General features: G+C 37.1%; 1 protein-coding gene across 2 annotated transcripts in view; it reads left to right on the forward strand.

The window, feature by feature from the left end:
• The window catches only part of LOC121375827 (GTP-binding protein Di-Ras2-like), a 59,689-nt gene that overhangs the window by 31,466 nt on the left and 9,617 nt on the right, over positions 1-18,606 (forward strand). Inside the window, exon 1 of one of the 2 annotated variants that reach the window (XM_041503488.1) lies at positions 754-1,376. The exons of the other annotated variant lie outside the window; for it this stretch is intronic. Coding sequence (XP_041359422.1) covers positions 1,290-1,376 — 87 coding nt within the window. The 5' untranslated portion in view covers positions 754-1,289. Of the gene's footprint in view, positions 1-753; positions 1,377-18,606 lie in introns of those variants that run through there. 2 annotated transcript variants of the gene reach the window in all.

The following is an 18,606-nucleotide window of genomic DNA, read 5'->3' on the forward strand; positions in this document are numbered from 1 at the left end:
CTAGATTTCATAATTTCCGGGGGGGGGGGGGGGGGGGAGGAGGACATGCCCTCGGACTCCTTAGTGTCTTGCACCTTCTATGCTCGTTCGTCCTAAGAGTTCATTTGCGCCCTGTCTCCCCGGCCCTGAGGTGCTATTGTAGCAGCGGGTTCCTTTCAAAACGTTAGACACAGTGTACAAAATACGATCTGCAGCGATTAGTAAAACAGGCGCTGAAATGACGCTAGACTAACATTCCTTGCCTAATATTTTTAATTGTATATCTGTGTATCTTCGATATTGTGGTATGTTATGATAGTAACCATGATGACTGGGGCATAACCTCATGCCGCTAATGCCAATCGACTGTCTGGGATTAGAAATAAAATATTTACCGAAAAGAATGCATAGGTTATTGTGTTTGAAAACAGCGGCACGCCAGGTCCGCGTTTATCGATCTGGCCGCGCTCTGGTACACAGAAATATCTTTCGTTTGCTCGCAAAGTCAAACGTTTTTTAAAAATTCATCAACCATTACTCGTTGGAGAATCATAAGATATAATTAAGATGCTAGCGATTTAAGAATTGGCATACATCGACGGTTTTGTTTGCCTTAAACAACAGTATCGATCACGAAGTGGCTCCATTCACACATTGGCACTATCTGAAGCGGAAGACCGACTGCTGTGGCTCCTGATGGTACGCTTACAGCCATTGGTCGCCTGGATTGAGGCCATGTAGTGGGTTGTAAGGACAGCGTGCAGGGAAAAAAGCGTTAACGCTTGACAATTCACAGCAATGGAATCGCCTGTCAAGGGGAGTCCAAAAACTATGCCACGTTCTTGAATCCGATATTAAAGTCTGCAATACAGCCGCAGGAAGCAGATACTGATAGCAGCCGAGTATACACTGCCAACAGAGTTGTCGTCTGCTTCTTATTGTCAAGGAACTATTTACAGTTTTTTGATGATCGACTTCAATAGTCAAGGAACTATTACTGCACATGTCTTCTGTGATGCCTAAGCTCATCAGGTGCAATTACCAAAGCTAAGTTGTACAATCAGGAAAAAGAAAAAGTATTCCATCAGAATTTGATTTTTCAAAGAGACTCCAGCAAAAATATTTTTTTCTGGATCAACCATTACAGAACATTATAAAAGCTGGATGTTTGTGTGACTGTAAAACAGATAGTGAAAAAACAAAACAGGAAAAGAATGACTTAAGTCTGGGTGTCTGTGTGACGTCATTGTGGGTACTTAATACAGCCACAGTAATACAGTGTGACCAGACCAGTGTCCTCGCCAACCTAGATGCTTAAAGGTGTGATTTTGGAACTGAAGGATCACGCTATGAAAATGGCTAAGAAGAACCAGTCGCAGCTGCTGAAGGATATACAAGTATGTATTATATACGGTGTAGTCTTTTATCTACTGATGCTCGGTCGGTTTAGGATCAATTCCCGTCGGTGGAACCATTTGGCTATTTCTCGTTCTAGCCAGTGCGCCACGTCTGGTATATCAAAAGCCGTGATATATGCTATCCTGTCTGTGGGATGGTATATATAAAAGATTCCTTGCTACTAATGGAAAACTGTAGCGGGTTAAGACTTAATGTCAAAATTTCCAAATGTTTGACATCCAATAGCCGATGATTAATAAATCAATGTGTTCTAGTGGTGTCGTCAAACAAACGAAAACAAAACTACTTAATCTACAGTATAGTGATTGTTTTCCTAAATCGTGTCCCATTTGCTACCATGCACTAGCACTCGTGATCCACTAGTCTATTTGAGGTCGCTTTCACACCCCACTGTGCTCCAATATCTCAGTAATGGGAAATGATGAGTAGAGTTTGTGAGAAGCCAAGAAACAAACTCGATGTCTTTTCGAATAGCTGCTTAGTTGTGCCATTACATAGTTTTGTTTTCGTTTTCACCCGCTGCCTTAAAACATATTGGTTGGCATCAGTTACAGACGTTCTACGTTTCATCAAACGCGTTTTCCATGCTGGCATGTGCACAACAGGTGTGTCGGAGCCACGAGTAGAATAAGGCGTGTAAAATGTTCCTCGTATGATAACTAAACACTGGTTATAAGTGTTTATATTTAGCTTTCCGATCCCACTTCCGATCGCACGCGTTGTCCGTTTTTAAACTCTCATTCCTGATATAGAAGAAACGATAAAACACCTTTTTAAATAAGCACGCGTTGTCTGTTTTTAAACTCTCATCCCTGATATAGAAGAAACGATAATACACCTTTCTTAACAACGATTAATTTTTTTTAAAAATAGAACATAAATCTGTGTAGCTTTAGTACTCTGACCACATGAGAGCAAGACGGACCTTTGGACAGTTATAATTACCTCTCATGTGAAAGATACTTATATATAACTGTCCAAATGACTGTCTTGCTCTCTTACGGTCAAAGTACTCAGGCCAAAATCTGGTCTAGGTGGTGTCGTGGTTAAGCCATCGGACAGAGCGAGTTTTAGTACTCTGATCACATGAGAGCAAGACGGACCTTTGGACAGTTATAATTACCTCTCATGTGAAAGATACTTATATATAACTGTCCAAATGACTGTCTTGCTCTCTTACGGTCAAAGTACTCAGGCCAAAATCTGGTCTAGGTGGTGTCGTGGTTAAGCCATCGGACAGAGCGAGTTTTAGTACTCTGATCACATGAGAGCAAGACGGACCTTTGGACAGTTATAATTACCTCTCATGTGAAAGATACTTATATATAACTGTCCAAATGGCTGTCTTGCTCTCTTACGGTCAAAGTACTCAGGCCAAAATCTGGTCTAGGTGGTGTCGTGGTTAAGCCATCGGACAGAGCGAGTTTTAGTACTCTGATCACATGAGAGCAAGACGGACCTTTGGACAGTTATAATTACCTCTCATGTGAAAGATACTTATATATAACTGTCCAAATGGCTGTCTTGCTCTCTTACGGTCAAAGTACTCAGGCCAAAATCTGGTCTAGGTGGTGTCGTGGTTAAGCCATCGGACAGAGCGAGTTTTAGTACTCTGATCACATGAGAGCAAGACGGACCTTTGGACAGTTATAATTACCTCTCATGTGAAAGATACTTATATATAACTGTCCAAATGGCTGTCTTGCTCTCTTACGGTCAAAGTACTCAGGCCAAAATCTGGTCTAGGTGGTGTCGTGGTTAAGCCATCGGACAGAGCGAGTTTTAGTACTCTGATCACATGAGAGCAAGACGGACCTTTGGACAGTTATAATTACCTCTCATGTGAAAGATACTTATATATAACTGTCCAAATGGCTGTCTTGCTCTCTTACGGTCAAAGTACTCAGGCCAAAATCTGGTCTAGGTGGTGTCGTGGTTAAGCCATCGGACAGAGCGAGTTTTAGTACTCTGATCACATGAGAGCAAGACGGACCTTTGGACAGTTATAATTACCTCTCATGTGAAAGATACTTATATATAACTGTCCAAATGGCTGTCTTGCTCTCTTACGGTCAAAGTACTCAGGCCAAAATCTGGTCTAGGTGGTGTCGTGGTTAAGCCATCGGACAGAGCGAGTTTTAGTACTCTGATCACATGAGAGCAAGACGGACCTTTGGACAGTTATAATTACCTCTCATGTGAAAGATACTTATATATAACTGTCCAAATGGCTGTCTTGCTCTCTTACGGTCAAAGTACTCAGGCCAAAATCTGGTCTAGGTGGTGTCGTGGTTAAGCCATCGGACAGAGCGAGTTTTAACGACTCAATGGGTGTAAGACCACTGCACCCTATTCTCGCTAACTATTAACAACTAACCATTAACCCACTGTCCCGGAAAAACAGTCCAGATAGCTGAGGTATGTGCCCATGACAGTGTGTTGGAACCTTAATTGGATTTTAGCACGAAAATAAGTTGAAATCAAATTTATTGCTTTTATAAATCTAATCTGAAAACCAATGCCGAATATATCAAATGTAGTTTAAAAGGTTACTGATCCAACTTCAATAGTTATGACACTAGACTCAAAACAACAAGAAGGGTATGCCATTGTGATGCACAAATTTGAGTTAAAAAGGTAATGATATCACGTGATGCGACCGGTGTTACGGTAAAATGTATCACATAAAAAAATGTTACACTTATCTGTTATCTTTGTTTTTGTTCAGTTTTGCTTGTTTATTTATTTGTTTGATTTTGTTTTGTTTTTTGTTGGGGTTTTTTAATAATACCACAGAAACTGATTTTTGTGAAAACGAAAGGGACCGTTATAACGACGCTCGAACACATTGCTTTAGGTGTCTAACAGTATTGGAAATTGTAATTTTAACATCGATCTTTATTTATAATCGATTTGCACCAACTGATTGTAATGGGCCTATTCTCCCACTGTCGTGTTTACCAGAACAGACAGTAAACGGCAGTCTAATACATATACTTTCATGACAATCGATTGTGGATTTCATAATCGCTTGTCACATAACAAGAATCCAACCGATTGGTTTTCAGTTGTTATCGATCACCGGTACACCACTAGTGTCTAGCGTGTAATGATTATGGCAGGCATAACTAATTAAATGATTAAACAAAAAACAAACAACAAATAAATAAAACCCCACCCACTTTTTCGTGCGTATTTAGCCTAAAATAACGAGGATTGGGGAGTGTCAACAAGAAATCAACTTCAAAGGGCACTTATATTATTTTTGTGAACATCTGCCCCATTAGCGTAGCCAGGATTGTATATTGGGGGGTCACCCACTGTGGTGGTGGAATAAATGTGGTTGAGAGGCGTGTATCCACGCCCTCCTCTGGCCCGTCAGACTCATACCCCCCCACACCGGTATGTACGTCCCCGACTTTAAGCGAATATTGGTTCTGTCAAAAACTAGACAACCATTACCGCTTGCTACGCAGTGGCGTAGCGAAGGGGAGGGGAGGGGGGGGGTGGGGGTGGCAGGCACGGTGTTCATTTTCCCCCATCCCCAATCAAATCTCTCTTTTTTTCTTTTCTTTTTACTGTATTAAATTTTATAAAATCATTAATACATACATACATGTCAGTGTTGCTACGGCACTGTATGATATTTGGTCTAGAAAATTAAAGTAGAAATAAATGCGTCCACGTAAGCTTTCCCCTACGATTCACTAACTCTGTCACTAACAAGGCTGCTTACATACTCTCAGAACGAATGTAAATACGTCATATCTCGTTTAAGTGTTTATAGAAAGATATGGCCTCAGATTACAGTTATCTTCCCATTTGGTTGTCCAAAATCCGGAAGTTTGACCGCGCAAGTAGTCTGCTGTTTGACTGTGATTATTTCATGGCAGACAGCTATGAAGTGGCAACTGTTTGACTGAAGTGACAGGGGATAGCATGTAGTTTGTAAACATGTGTAACTTGTTGACATTGGAGACTTGTTTGTGGTAATTCCGGCCCATGCAAAAGTAGTGCTTTTTGTGTAAAATGGGTGTACTCCGGCCTGGTTTAGAGGGTGTGTCTGTTTAAACCAATATGCTGGGAGAAAGAGCTGGACAACAGGGGTTGTCCTTTTCAGGGTATGTGTCCCCCATGCAGGCAAAGGTACATACAAAACTTCACGGGCCTGCTGATATTAATAAAAATGTTATAGCCACTAAGGCTATATAGAAACATATAGCGAAATTAATTGTGGTCTGAGGCCATATCAGAGTTAAGTTCAGCCAGCCGTTTGCCCTTAACGCTTGTCAGAAGACTGTTTTTTACGCTACACATTAAACCAAATTTCCGCTTCGTGAACCAATTAAAATAGTTTGCAAATGTTTAGCGAAAAACGGCGGGCTGAACGTAGGTATGGATTTTGGACTACACGGATGTTGGACGAACTCGAGTTTATTGACAAAAAATACTCCCATTCTATTTTAAACCATTAAGTTCCTATTTCTGTACGAGATAAAAAGTACCATTGATCGAGTTTTATTATTTCTGTCTAGATATCGACTACATTTTCAAAATAGGCCATCTTTAACGACATTTAATTACGTTTCAACGTCTCGTTTGGCTTAATCGTTATTACACCTTTTGAAGTTGATCCAGTAACCTTTTAAACTACATTTGATATCTTATGTATTGGTTTTCAGGTTATATTTATAAAAACGACACCGATTGTATGTTCTATATTTAAAACAGAAGAATGAAGAATCGTTATTCGGAAAGGTGTTGATCGCTTCTTCTATATCGGGAGATGGAGAGTTTAAAAACGTACAACGCGATCGTTACCTTTTAAAACCATCTGTTGGCCCCTCGTTAAATCGAAGTTGGATCTGAAAGCTAAATATAAACACCTAACATCCCATTTCACACAGACCGGTCAATTCCTGGCCTGTAATTAAAATATTCCATTTTGGACAAATGTATTCTATGTTTAGACGAAACCTGTGCCTGTGGACCATGCCGGGGGACACATCTCCCACGAAAGGTCAACGTTGCGCGTGCAAAATGTTACGCCGGACTACACTGATTTGCGTCAGCAAGAAACGGGAACGTGATCCCAGTCGAGCCGTCTCGAATTGTAGCTATCTAGCTTCTGGACAAGACGTAATTTTCGTATGGTCAACGGACATAATCGATACTACAGCATCCTCGCCACTTTTATTGGGCGAATGTACTAACTGGCGAAACAGTCTGACGCCGCTCGCTAAGAGTTGTTTTGATGACGTTTCGGGGATTGCCTATCCCAGCATTCTTTCCACTCGGTGCATTATTAAACCTCCTTGCTAAGGGCCGGGGGAAACAATATGTTCAGGCTTGTCCAAAACATGAGTGTTACACCCGGAGCGCAGGTTGAGGAAAGAATTGTATGGGTGCTGTTCAAGCAGCTATTTTCATTCGTCAAAAAGAAAAAAAATGCAATTTTGTGGGATGGTCAACATCTGGGTTTGGCAACAAGAGCATCATTGGTCCGCTTTGTAATCATCTCCCCTCAGAAGCGGATCTAAGGGGTTATCAGGAGAGCCGTCCCTCATCCTACAATATTCAAGTGACCCTCTTTTTCCTCTCATTATTTTTTCTTCATTGGAATGTCCTTGTCACAGTTAGTGTATATGTTTCTTTTCCATTAGTCACCACCCTCCTCCGCAAAATATTTCCTGGATCCATCCTTGACACTATCACAGTTTTGTTGACATGAATGCATTACTTGAACTGCATTTTACTTGGACTACATAATAATATCACGTTTTTAATGAAACATACAATAGTTTTGTTTAAATTTTGTTACAGGAAGAACTATTTTGTATCGAAATAGTACGATTAGAATCGAGTGTTTAATTAGGAATTTGTCTGAATGAACGCGGAGCATGGCGTTACGATATCGCTGTTTGACATAACAAAATATACACTGTTATCTTAACGGGTGTGTAACAAATCTGATTATCTGCTCCACGGTGATGACCGGATATCAAGGCCACGCCATCCAGTGAAATTAATACTAACAAAACTGATTGCTCTGACGTATAAGGTAACAGTGCAAGCACGAATTCGCTAAAAATTGTTTTGGTTGGAGAGAAAAACGTTTTGTTTGAACCTGAATAGAATGAGACTCTGGTATCCATTAGATAATATTTGTCTTACAACTCGTTAACTAAGTTTTCAAACAATTTGTTGTAATATAAAAGCCTCTCTGTAGTATTTTGTATCTGTTTGTCTTGCTATGTCGTTTTATGCGTCCTGTATTTCTTTCATTTTATTTATTTATGAATTTGTCAAATTAATAAAAAATATAGACCCTGAGTAGTCATACAGATTACAAATAATAGTTTTTTTTACTAAATATAAATAACATTGCCTAAATTTTCATACATGCACACGCGCGCGCATACATATACGAATGAATGAATGAATGATGGAATAATGGAATTATTGAATGACTGAATGCATATATGAATGAATGAATTAATGAATGAATTAATTAATTAATCACATACACAAGCGCGCACACACACTCTTTCTATCAATCGTACACACAACACATTCTAGAGAAGCTGGTACCGGAATACACTATTTTAGTTTCGGATCTTTCGTTTGATCGATATGTTTTCCTGAGGGAAAAATCAATAAAGGAAGAGAATGCAAACAGAGTGGAACTCCAGTTGTACGGTATTTCCACGCCCAGACGTGGTCGATTCCGACTCCAGCTATTAACGGACTTGCGAGATTTTTATGAATGACTGCCATCGACTCGTGACGTAGATAACCCGCCACCGATCTCGCGCGGCGATCGATTTCACGATTACAATCACGACAGATCCACCAGAATCGGGGCTAGGTTTAAAAAAGAAAAACAAAAATCTATACGCCTATTTAATTATAGAAACTTCGCTGTGGGAACTGAAAGAGATCTTTATGGTGATCATATGGTAATTTAAATAAATTAACATAAATTAGAATGCATAATAGCAGTAATATTTATTTCTAGACGGTTCTGTGTGTTCTTTAATACTTTTGGTTTATGACGTTAGTTGTTGCATGGCCCTGCTGTGGAAACCAAGATGTATAACCACAGTATTTAAAGCCAAACTCCATGGAAGGATTACTGTTTATACAGAACACGTAACATACTTTTCTTGTACTAAAGAGCTCGCTTGATGCTTGATGCGCAGTTGGTCTGGGATCTATCCCCGTCGGTGGGCCTATTGGGCTGACTAGCACATCGAAGGCCGTGGCATATGCTGTCCTGTCTGTGAGATGGTGCATATAAAAGATCCCTTGCTATTAATGAAAAACATGTAGCGGGTTTCTGCTCTAAGACTGTATGTCAGAATTACCAAATGTTTGACATCAAGTAGCCGATGATTAATAAATCAATGTGCTCTAGTAGTGTCATTAAACAAATAAACTTTATTTTTGTACATTGGCGGATCACCGTCCATCTGAAGTGCCCTTTTTAATGACCTTTGTTTAGTTTTTTAAAATTCGTCATCCACAATAAACAACTGTAAAGATCCCTGAAAACACGTCTCTTAGTTTGCTGCATTGTAAGATGTTTCCGACTAATAAAATAGTTCTACGATTAAACTTACTTATTAAATATATTTTCTTGTTTAGAATATCAGTGTCTGTATATTCAATGTGTTTCTGGTCGTCTTAATATTTGTAAGAAGTCCGAACTGGATTTTTTAAAAATATTTTAGGAAATAAAATGAAATTTAACTCAGTACAAATATTAGAACGATCAAAAACATGTTTAATATACAGCCACTAATATTTTATGCAGAAAAATATATTTGATATATAATTACAATCGTTAAAAAGTCACTGTTAGTCGATAACATCTTAACATTGCAGAAAACTCAGGAATGTCCTTGTAAAGCTAACTTTCTTGGGAAGCACATTGCATGTTTCATGTTAATAAAAACTTTACTCTTTGTGTACGTGGAAGTTTAAAAATTAAATGTCTTTTTAGCAGAAGATCAGATACAATACGTTCCATGAACAATTACATATAAAAAAAACAGAGACGAGTTTCGCAGATCAATTGCAGACGCGGCTGAAACTTGAACTGGGTAAACTGGGTAGATAATAATGAAACACTATACGAAGTTAGCATATAAAAAAAAACCCATATAACCCAAACAAAATGTCAAGTGACATCAGTTTGTTTTCTACAAAACATTATTTGGAGAAATTGTTTTCATATTAACAGTTTTATGAAAATAGTGTGACCCACTGAACATGTACAAAAAGTCATTACAATAAGCAAGTAAATAGTAAAACATTTAATACAAACTAATCTTAACAAGTTGTGTGCATAATTTGGACGTATATTCAGTTGATTCTTCAAATGTCTGTTTCTAGCTTAAAAGGAAATAAATGTACCATATAAAGTCATACGTTAAATATGGGATTTTCGTAACACCTGATATCTTCACAGTTTGACAATGATTCGTGAGTCCTGTACTACGTTTGATTCAGTAAACTAGTCAGGGAGTGGCAGTGCAAGAATGATGAACTCTTCAGTAAAAGATCTCCTAGGGTGTGGCTGTCCTTCTATAGACGAGGCACTAGATAAAGATTCGTGGAAATATGCACTGTTTTACCAAATACACTATACCCACTGGACTCTACATTGTGGAGAGATACGCCTTGATCACGTATTACGCTTTCCAAATGTTTGAAATCCAAACAAAATAAAACAAAACTTTTGTATTACGGTTTTGTATTGTCGTTCAGATTCGATACCCCATATACCTATCCACAGGACCGTACCTGTCATATTAAAGACATTTTCTTTCGAAATAAAAGGAATTTTTTCAACACGAGTTTTTCATTCATATCCATTCCTAAAAAATAAAAATAAGAAAATTAAACTAAAAACAACACAACAACACAACAACACAACAAAACCAATAACACACACTCACACACACACACACACACACACACACACACACACACACACAAAACCCACACACACACACACACATACACACACAAACACAGAGAGAGAGAGAGAGAGAGAGAGAGAGAGAGAGAGAGAGAGAGAGAGAGAGGAGAGAGAAAGAGAGAGAGAGAGATAACCCACATAAAGCAATACAAAACAAAACAGAGCAAAACAAAAACAATAATTGATAATAAATAAATAAATAAATAAATAAGCAACAAAGAGAAATTCATCATCTCGTGTCTGGGTCCGGTTCTTCTAAACTGCTGAAACTCGATCAATACTAATACTTGCGTTCTGGAAGTTTTCCCGGGTCCGCTCTCACGGACTGAATGAATGAAGCTCAAATAAAATCTCTCTCGCCAATAAATGGATGAACCCCCATTATTGTTCGTCCTCAAGAAACGAGGTCAGTAAACCAGACCACTAGTTGTTATGACTCACTCCAAGACAGCCAGTGCCTAGGTGCTGGGGAATACAAATTAAAGGGCCTATTCTGAGTTTGGAGCCAGTTTAAAAGTTTTCGGAAAATTAAATATTTTTAATTACTAAAATAAACTATTTACTCACGTTAAACAAAACAAACTTTAACTTGTTTAAACTCACTTTCTTGGACTGAATATGAATATTTCTATAAGTTAACTAATACATGTTTGGACAACATAATGTTTTGTAAGTATCTCAATATCGATTTTATTTTCTAAAATAATTTCGTTCATATGAATTTTTACTTCCAAACAACCAGACGAAATTCCAAATGTTTTTATTTTTTTCGTATAATACTTCATATTTAAAATATGTTAAGGTAAGATAATGTTTAAAACTTTTTTAAAAAGCAGAGTTTGTGTTTATTTTGTTTAGAGAACAAATGAAGCATTTTCTAAGGCTGAAAGCTCAGGATAGTCTCTTTACGTTAAAACACTTTAAAAAATCCATCATTGTATGTGACACCGAAGTCGGCATACAGAAATATGATATTTTGGAACTGAAGTCTGCGCATAGAAACTTCATAGTTTTGAACTGAAGTCTGCACACAGAAACATGATAGTTTTGAACCGAAAACAGCACACAAAAACAATAGTTTTGAACTGAAATTGGCACACAGAAACATGATAGTTTTGAACTGAAGACGGCACACAAAAACATAATAGGTTTGAACTGAAGTCGGCACTCAAAAGAATAATAGTTTTTAACTGAAGTCGGCAAACAAAAACATGATAGTTTTGAACTGAAGTCGGTAAACAAACAAAAAAAGATAGTTTTGAACTGAAGTCGGTAAACAAAAACATGATAATTTTAAACTGAAGTCAGCAAACATAAACATGATAGTTTTGAACTGAAGTCAGCACACAAAAACATGAGTTTTGAACTAAGTCTGCAAACAAAAACATGATAGTTTTGAACTGAAGTCGGCAAACACAAACATGATAGTTTTGAACTAAAGTCGGCACACACAAAAATGATAGTTTTGAAGTGAAGTTGGTACATAAAAACATAATAGGTTTAAACTGAAGTCGGCAAACAAAAACATGATCGTTTTGAACTGAAGTCAGCACAGAAAAACATGATAGTTTTGAACAGAAGTCGGCATACAAAACATGATAGTTTTGAACTGAAGTCGGCAAACACAAACATGATAGTTTTGAACTGAAGTCGGCATACACAAACATGATAGTTTTGAACAGAAGTCGGCATACAAAACATGATAGTTTTGAACTGAAGTCGGCGAACACAAACATGATAGTTTTGAACAGAAGTCGGCACACACAAAAATTATAGTTTTGAACTGAAGTCGGCATACAAAAACATGATAGTTTTGAACTGAATAGGATGTGTTCTGCATAGGCGTCGGAAGATGAAAATCGATGCTAATAAATCTAATGAATTGAGCACGTTCTGTTTATTACTGTGAGATAAAACGGTCTCTTATCAGGGTTAAACTTAGACGGCTGTCAGCCTGATTTAGAACACCGAGTTGTTCAATTCCCCGCACGTGTCTGGCTTCTGGTCCCTACATCTGGGCAACCCAGCACACCACTAGCCTACTTTTATGCACATAACATAATTAACGTGGTAGGAGTTCCAATGTTACTAATGATACCAGTTAAAGGAACATTAATAGTATGAAATCAAGTTTGAAATAAGTTCAAATAAAAACTATAACAAACTATAACAAAATATTTTAAGATGACGCATATTATATTTATGGTGGTGGTAGGTGGTGGGGTCGACATTGTCTATGTGTTACTGGGCGAACGGCAAATATAAAAGATGGTGGGGGAAAAAGAGATGTTATTGCCTGGCTACGCCAGTGCTTTTGAAGCGGTTAGATCAAAGACATAAACATTAAAAACATTATTACAAAACAAAACAGAGAAAAAATATATATAAAAGAAAACTCGCAGCAGCATGGACTAATTGAAAACAGCATGCTGTAAAATGTCGATTGAGCACATGGCAATGACAGTGACACCTATGTGTCTTACCGATTTAAAGACATATGATTGCCTGCTCCTATGTGATGACCCGATCATCACAGCCATACCATCTAATGAAATAAGTACGACCACATTTGATTGCTATATGATGTACACGTTAGCCTGAAACTGATTGCTCTGTGACGTATACGTTAACTACAAGTGTAAACGCTTTAGTTTTAGTTGCAAAATACGTTTACCTTTGTTATAAACCTGTTTTTGATGACATGTTAGATACGTTTTGAAGAAACTCGTTGTAAGATAAATATTGTTTACCGATCACTCATGTAGTATTCGTTATATCCAACTAGCTTTAACTCGTTTTGAAACTCGTAAGCTATTATTAAATAGTATATAATGTGATATGAACGACAAAACCGGGCCGTATCTCTGCACAATGCAGAGTCAAATGGGCATTTGGCAAAATAGTGTTTGATTTAATGAATCTCTATCTAGTGCCTCCACAACTGGTCAAAGGTATGTGCTTTCCTATCTGTGGGGAAAATGTATATAAAAGATACCTTGCTGCTAATGGAAAATGTAGCGGGTTTCCTCTTATGACTATGAGTCAGAATTACCAAACGTTTGACATCCAATAGCCGATGATTAATTAATCACTGTGCTCTAGTGGTGTCGTTAAAAAAAACCTTTTAACTATCTAGTGCCTCGTCTATAGGAGGATAGCCATACCAGAGGATCATTTAACTTCCACTCATATAATATTTTCTATAAGATATTAGTAACGTTGCTGGTGGAGTAGTTATTATTTTTCGTTCTTTACAATTTACCCCAATCACGTGATCGACTGGACGATGAGTCATGTGTTCGAGATAAAGTCTCAGACATAAAATTGATCTATTTGAGATTGATTGGTAAAGTCAGCGAACGTGATCCGTTCGTTTACGTCATTACAATCCGCGACCACAACCGTCAGATCAATATCGGTTCCTGGACAGATTACAGAACGTTTGGAATGTACATATCTTCCGAGAACACGTCATATAGTGCGTGTCAGATCAGAACAGGTCAGAAACATACTAAAGGCTTTAAAGTGGATAGTTTTCAGTCTCGTAGATAACCTACAAAGACAAGTTTTAAAATTCCACTTTCATTGGTGAGAGGTGTGTCTAGAAGAGATGTTTTGAATTACGAAAATGTTTTACATTATTAGTAACCACAACCGAGATATTTTTGTATATCTGCCGTGCACTTTTGTGTGTGTTTTCCTTCTTCTTGTTTTAAATTTCAGGTTTAACGTGGATAGTTTTCATTCTCGTAGATAACCTACAAAGACAAGTTTTAAAATTCCACGTTCATTGGTGGAACGTGTGGCTAGAATAGATGTTTTGAATTACGAAAGTGTTTTACATTATTAGTAACCACAACCGAGATATTTTTGTATATCTACCGTGCACTTTTGTATGAGTTTTCCCGTCTTCTTTTTTAAATTTCAGTTTTAAATTTCAGGCTATAACGTGGACAGTTTTCATTCTCGTAGATAACCAACAAAGATAATTTTTAAAATCTCACTTTCATTGGTGGAATGTGTGGCTAGAGTAGATGTTTTAAATTAGGAAAATGTTTTAAATTACATGTATTAGCAATCACTACCGAGATATTTTTGTATATCCGCCGTGCATTTTTGTGTGAGGTTTTTTTTTTCTTTTTTTTAAATTTCAGTTTTAAATGTCAGGCTTTAACGTGGATATTTTTCATTGAATCATAGTCACTTCGTACCCAAGTCATATTGTACCATCCATTTCGTACCATGCTGCCTGGTCATTTCGTACCCTAGTCATTTCGTACCCAAGTCATTTCGTACCATTGCAAAAAGTCATTTCGTACCCGTCATTTCGTACCCTAGTCATTTCGTACCATTGTGAAAAGTCATTTCGTATCCCAGTCATTTTGTACCCTAGTCATTTCGTACCCTAGTCATTTCATTCCAGTATATAGAAAACGAATTGACTATAGCATAAAAGCAGTGGGTTTTGTTTTAAAACTTTATTTTGACAGTTTGAAAACCAGAACACGTTATTGTACAGCATATCGTTATTGATATTCATAATACCTGTCAACTGTTATTTCCATTATACCTGACAAGAGCCGTATATGGTATTTACTACTAACTGCCAACTTCGATTTTGTGTGAAATGGCTCCAGATAATTGGTCAAAAACAACAAAACAATATAATGGACCAACAAACTATTATTTATTTATTAGGTCTTCTTTTCAAACTTGCTTATTTGCATCTTATTTGTTTAAGATAACAGCCATTAAAATTAACCACACATTTGTAATTTAATGTTATATTGTAAAAGACTTTACCGGGGTGATTGTTATAAATTGTTATACCATGGTACGATATGACTTCCAGTTATGGTACGAAATAACCAAGGTACGAAATGACTAGGGTACGAAACGACCAAATTAGGTACGAAATGACTATGGTACGAAATGACCATGGTACGAAGTGACTAGCAACCATCAATTTTCGTAGATAACCACCACCGATATATTTGTGCATCTTTTTGTGTGAGTTTTTCTTTCTTTATTAAAAATTTCAGTTTCATTGGTGCCAGTTGTGGCTAGAGTAGACGTTTTAAAATACAAAAAAAAAAATGTTTAAAATTTTTAGCAACCACTACCGAGATATTTTTGTATATCCGCTGTGCTTTTTTGTGTGGGTTTTTCTCTTTTATTTTCTTGGGTTTCTTTTTATTAGCAAAATATTTACAGAAACTGTTTTCCAAACAACGAATACGTCAAGAGTTCACTTTAACTAATAGCCGGATATGAATGTAACTAAAATATTGTCGTATAAATCAATATCTTCACTATTTAGGTATCTCCTTGCCACACTGACGTCATATCCAGTTTATTCTTTCTCCTGTCCATACTTAGTCTGACAACATGTTTACCGATTAGTACTTCTATTGAATAACTTAGACAGGAAACCAATTTATTAGTCCCCGTTTAGCGATTTATGTGTTGCCGCCCACGCAACCAATACGCAGTACTTGTGTCAACAAATAGTGATTACGCCTGGAATATGTGACCTTCCGCGCGTGTACCCATCCACACAACATCTATTTTCAACATTCTAATGTGAAAAGAAAGATGTCTTAATTAGTAGCGAATCACGCCCACCCTGGAACTGATGGAAGGTAAAGCAACACTGAAGGGAGTTATACCGTGGCAATGGTTAACGTGTAAGTTTAATAAACAAGAAGCTTAACTTACTTAGGTTCGGAATAATAATTATAGAGACGGCGCTGATCTAGTGTTAGGTGGTGTTCATGTAGTTCCCGAGATAAACGTATTTATTTGTGGTTTAGTAGTAGTGCTAGTTGTTGTTGTTGCTGCCATATAGAAGTAATAGAGGTATTCGTTGCGGTAGTAGTGCAGTAGTAGTAGTAGTAATATCAGTAGTAGTAGTTGTTGTTGTAGGAACCGGAGTAGTAGTAGTAGTAATTGTAGTAGTAGTAGTAGTAGTTGTTGTTGTTGTTGTTGTTGTGGTAATAACAGGAGTAGTAGTAGTAGTAATAGTGCCAGTAGTAGTAGTAGTAGTAGTAGTAATAGTAATAATAGTAGTACATATAGTAGTTTTTGTTGTCATACAGAAGTAATGGGGGTACTCGTTGCGTTAGCAGCGTAGTAGTAGTAATTGTAGTAGTAGTACTACTAGTAGTAGTAGTTGTAGTAGGAACATGAGTAGTAGTAGTAAGTGTAGTAGTACTAATAGTTGTAACAGTAGTAGTAGTAGTAGTATAGTAGTAGTTGTAATAGTAGTTGCGTCAGTAGTAGTAGTTGTGTTAATAGTAGTGGTAGTAGCAGTAGTTTCTGTTGCAGTAGTATTGGTATGGCCACCATCAGTAGTAGTAGTAGTAGTAGTAGTAGTAGTAGTAGTAATAATAGTAGTTGTAGTAGTTGTAGTGGTAGTAGTAGTAGTGGTGGTGGTGGTAGAAGTAGTAGTAGTAATAGTAGTAATGGTAATAGTTATCAACTAGTACGGACGTTTCAGTAAATCTGTTATTAGCATGTTAAGCCCAGCTGAACAGTGAGGAACAAAGCCTCGACTTTGATGCAACTTGACGCAGAAACGACAAACAAGCTAGATTACCCAGTGCGGGGGTGGACGCTGTTTCAGCGGCATTAACAACAGCTAATTGCGGAAACTAGCTGAAAATAGCAGATGAGAAAAACATCTCATGGGTTTCCGAGTATAGACATGAATCGGACATAAATAACAAAATAACGATGGACAGATGTTTGTGTTTATTAACTAGCCACATAAGTCCGTTGCTGCTTGGGTAACTTAATACTCTTCAGGAAAGATGGGGTTATTTTTTATATACTCATGCATCACTAGCATACTATACTATACTATAGCATACTATAGGGGTATTTTGAGATAATTGTACTTGCACTTGTATTATTTTGTTAACAGTGCATTGTTGTATGGATAGTAGTATTTGGTATTGATTTTTTTTTTACTAGAATTCTCGATGTTCGTAAATAAGGTATTTTTCATTAACGTTCAATTCAATAAGGTTTTCTTTTATTTATTTATTTTTTATTTTTTATTTATTTATTTTGGGGGAGTTGTTTTTTTATTTTTAAAGACAATTTGCAGACTAATTAAAAACTTTCATAATTGTTTGGGGGTTTTTTGTTGTTGAAATTCACAAATTTCGTAAACATGATATTACATCATTTCATGATGCAAAAGTAAGCTTACAGTAAAAATAGCATATTTATGACATGAAAGTAAAGCAAGTTTAACATATTATTTATTCACTTACCTCACACAGTTACAAATATTAAATCTAATAACAATGTATGGCTGGTATAAATGTTCTTTCGAACTAAATATTTTCTCTTAAATTTTCTATGAAAAATTTACTTGTTACAGAATGGTATCATTGATACATGTTTTATTATTAGTTACTTTCTTTTACTTATTTTGTGCCAATTAAGGTTCAAGCACGCTGTCCTGGGTATACATCTCAGCTATATGGGCTGTCTGCCCAGGAAAGTGGGTTAGTTGTTAGTTGCTTAGTAGTTAGTGAGAGAGAAGAGGGGTGTAATGGTCTTACACCTACCTATTGAGTCGTTAAAGGTCGCTCTGGGTGGGAGCCGGTACCGGACTGCGTACCCTGTACCTACCAGCCTTATGTCCGATGGCTTAACCACGACACCACGGAGGCCGGTATATTAGCTATGCTACACCATGTCTTAAATTACTATTTACTGTTCACGGTTTTTCTACGTTGAGTAGGTCTGAGACAATGTGAATCTCTATCACCATTGTCGTTTTCCTTATTGTTTGATGACCTACATAGAACAAAGTTTTAACATTCAAAACTGATCTAGATAGTTGGAATGGGATTAGGTTGATTAAGACATCCTCTGATATTCTATTGAATTTAAATGGATTGTGTACATTTTATTTTATTTATATTAGTGTATGCTGATGATACTGCATTTCCTGTGAATAAGTCGGCCCATCTGGCTATCCAGAGACGGGACCCGGGACAGACATGCTTGAAACCTTCGTGGTATATGAGCATAGTAAAATTATCCTCTCCGCTCCATTTGTTGTTTTGGACATATGGTCTGTTACTGATGGTGGGGGATATGTTTATTGTTGAACGTGGAAAATCAATAATAATTAAAGGAAAAATCAGGTATTTTTTGTGAAAGAAAATATTTTAAGAAAGAATATAGTTCTTGTCTGTGAATAC

This window comes from Gigantopelta aegis, chromosome 6, assembly GCF_016097555.1.
Source record: "Gigantopelta aegis isolate Gae_Host chromosome 6, Gae_host_genome, whole genome shotgun sequence".
Taxonomy (NCBI): Eukaryota; Metazoa; Mollusca; class Gastropoda; order Neomphalida; family Peltospiridae; genus Gigantopelta; species Gigantopelta aegis.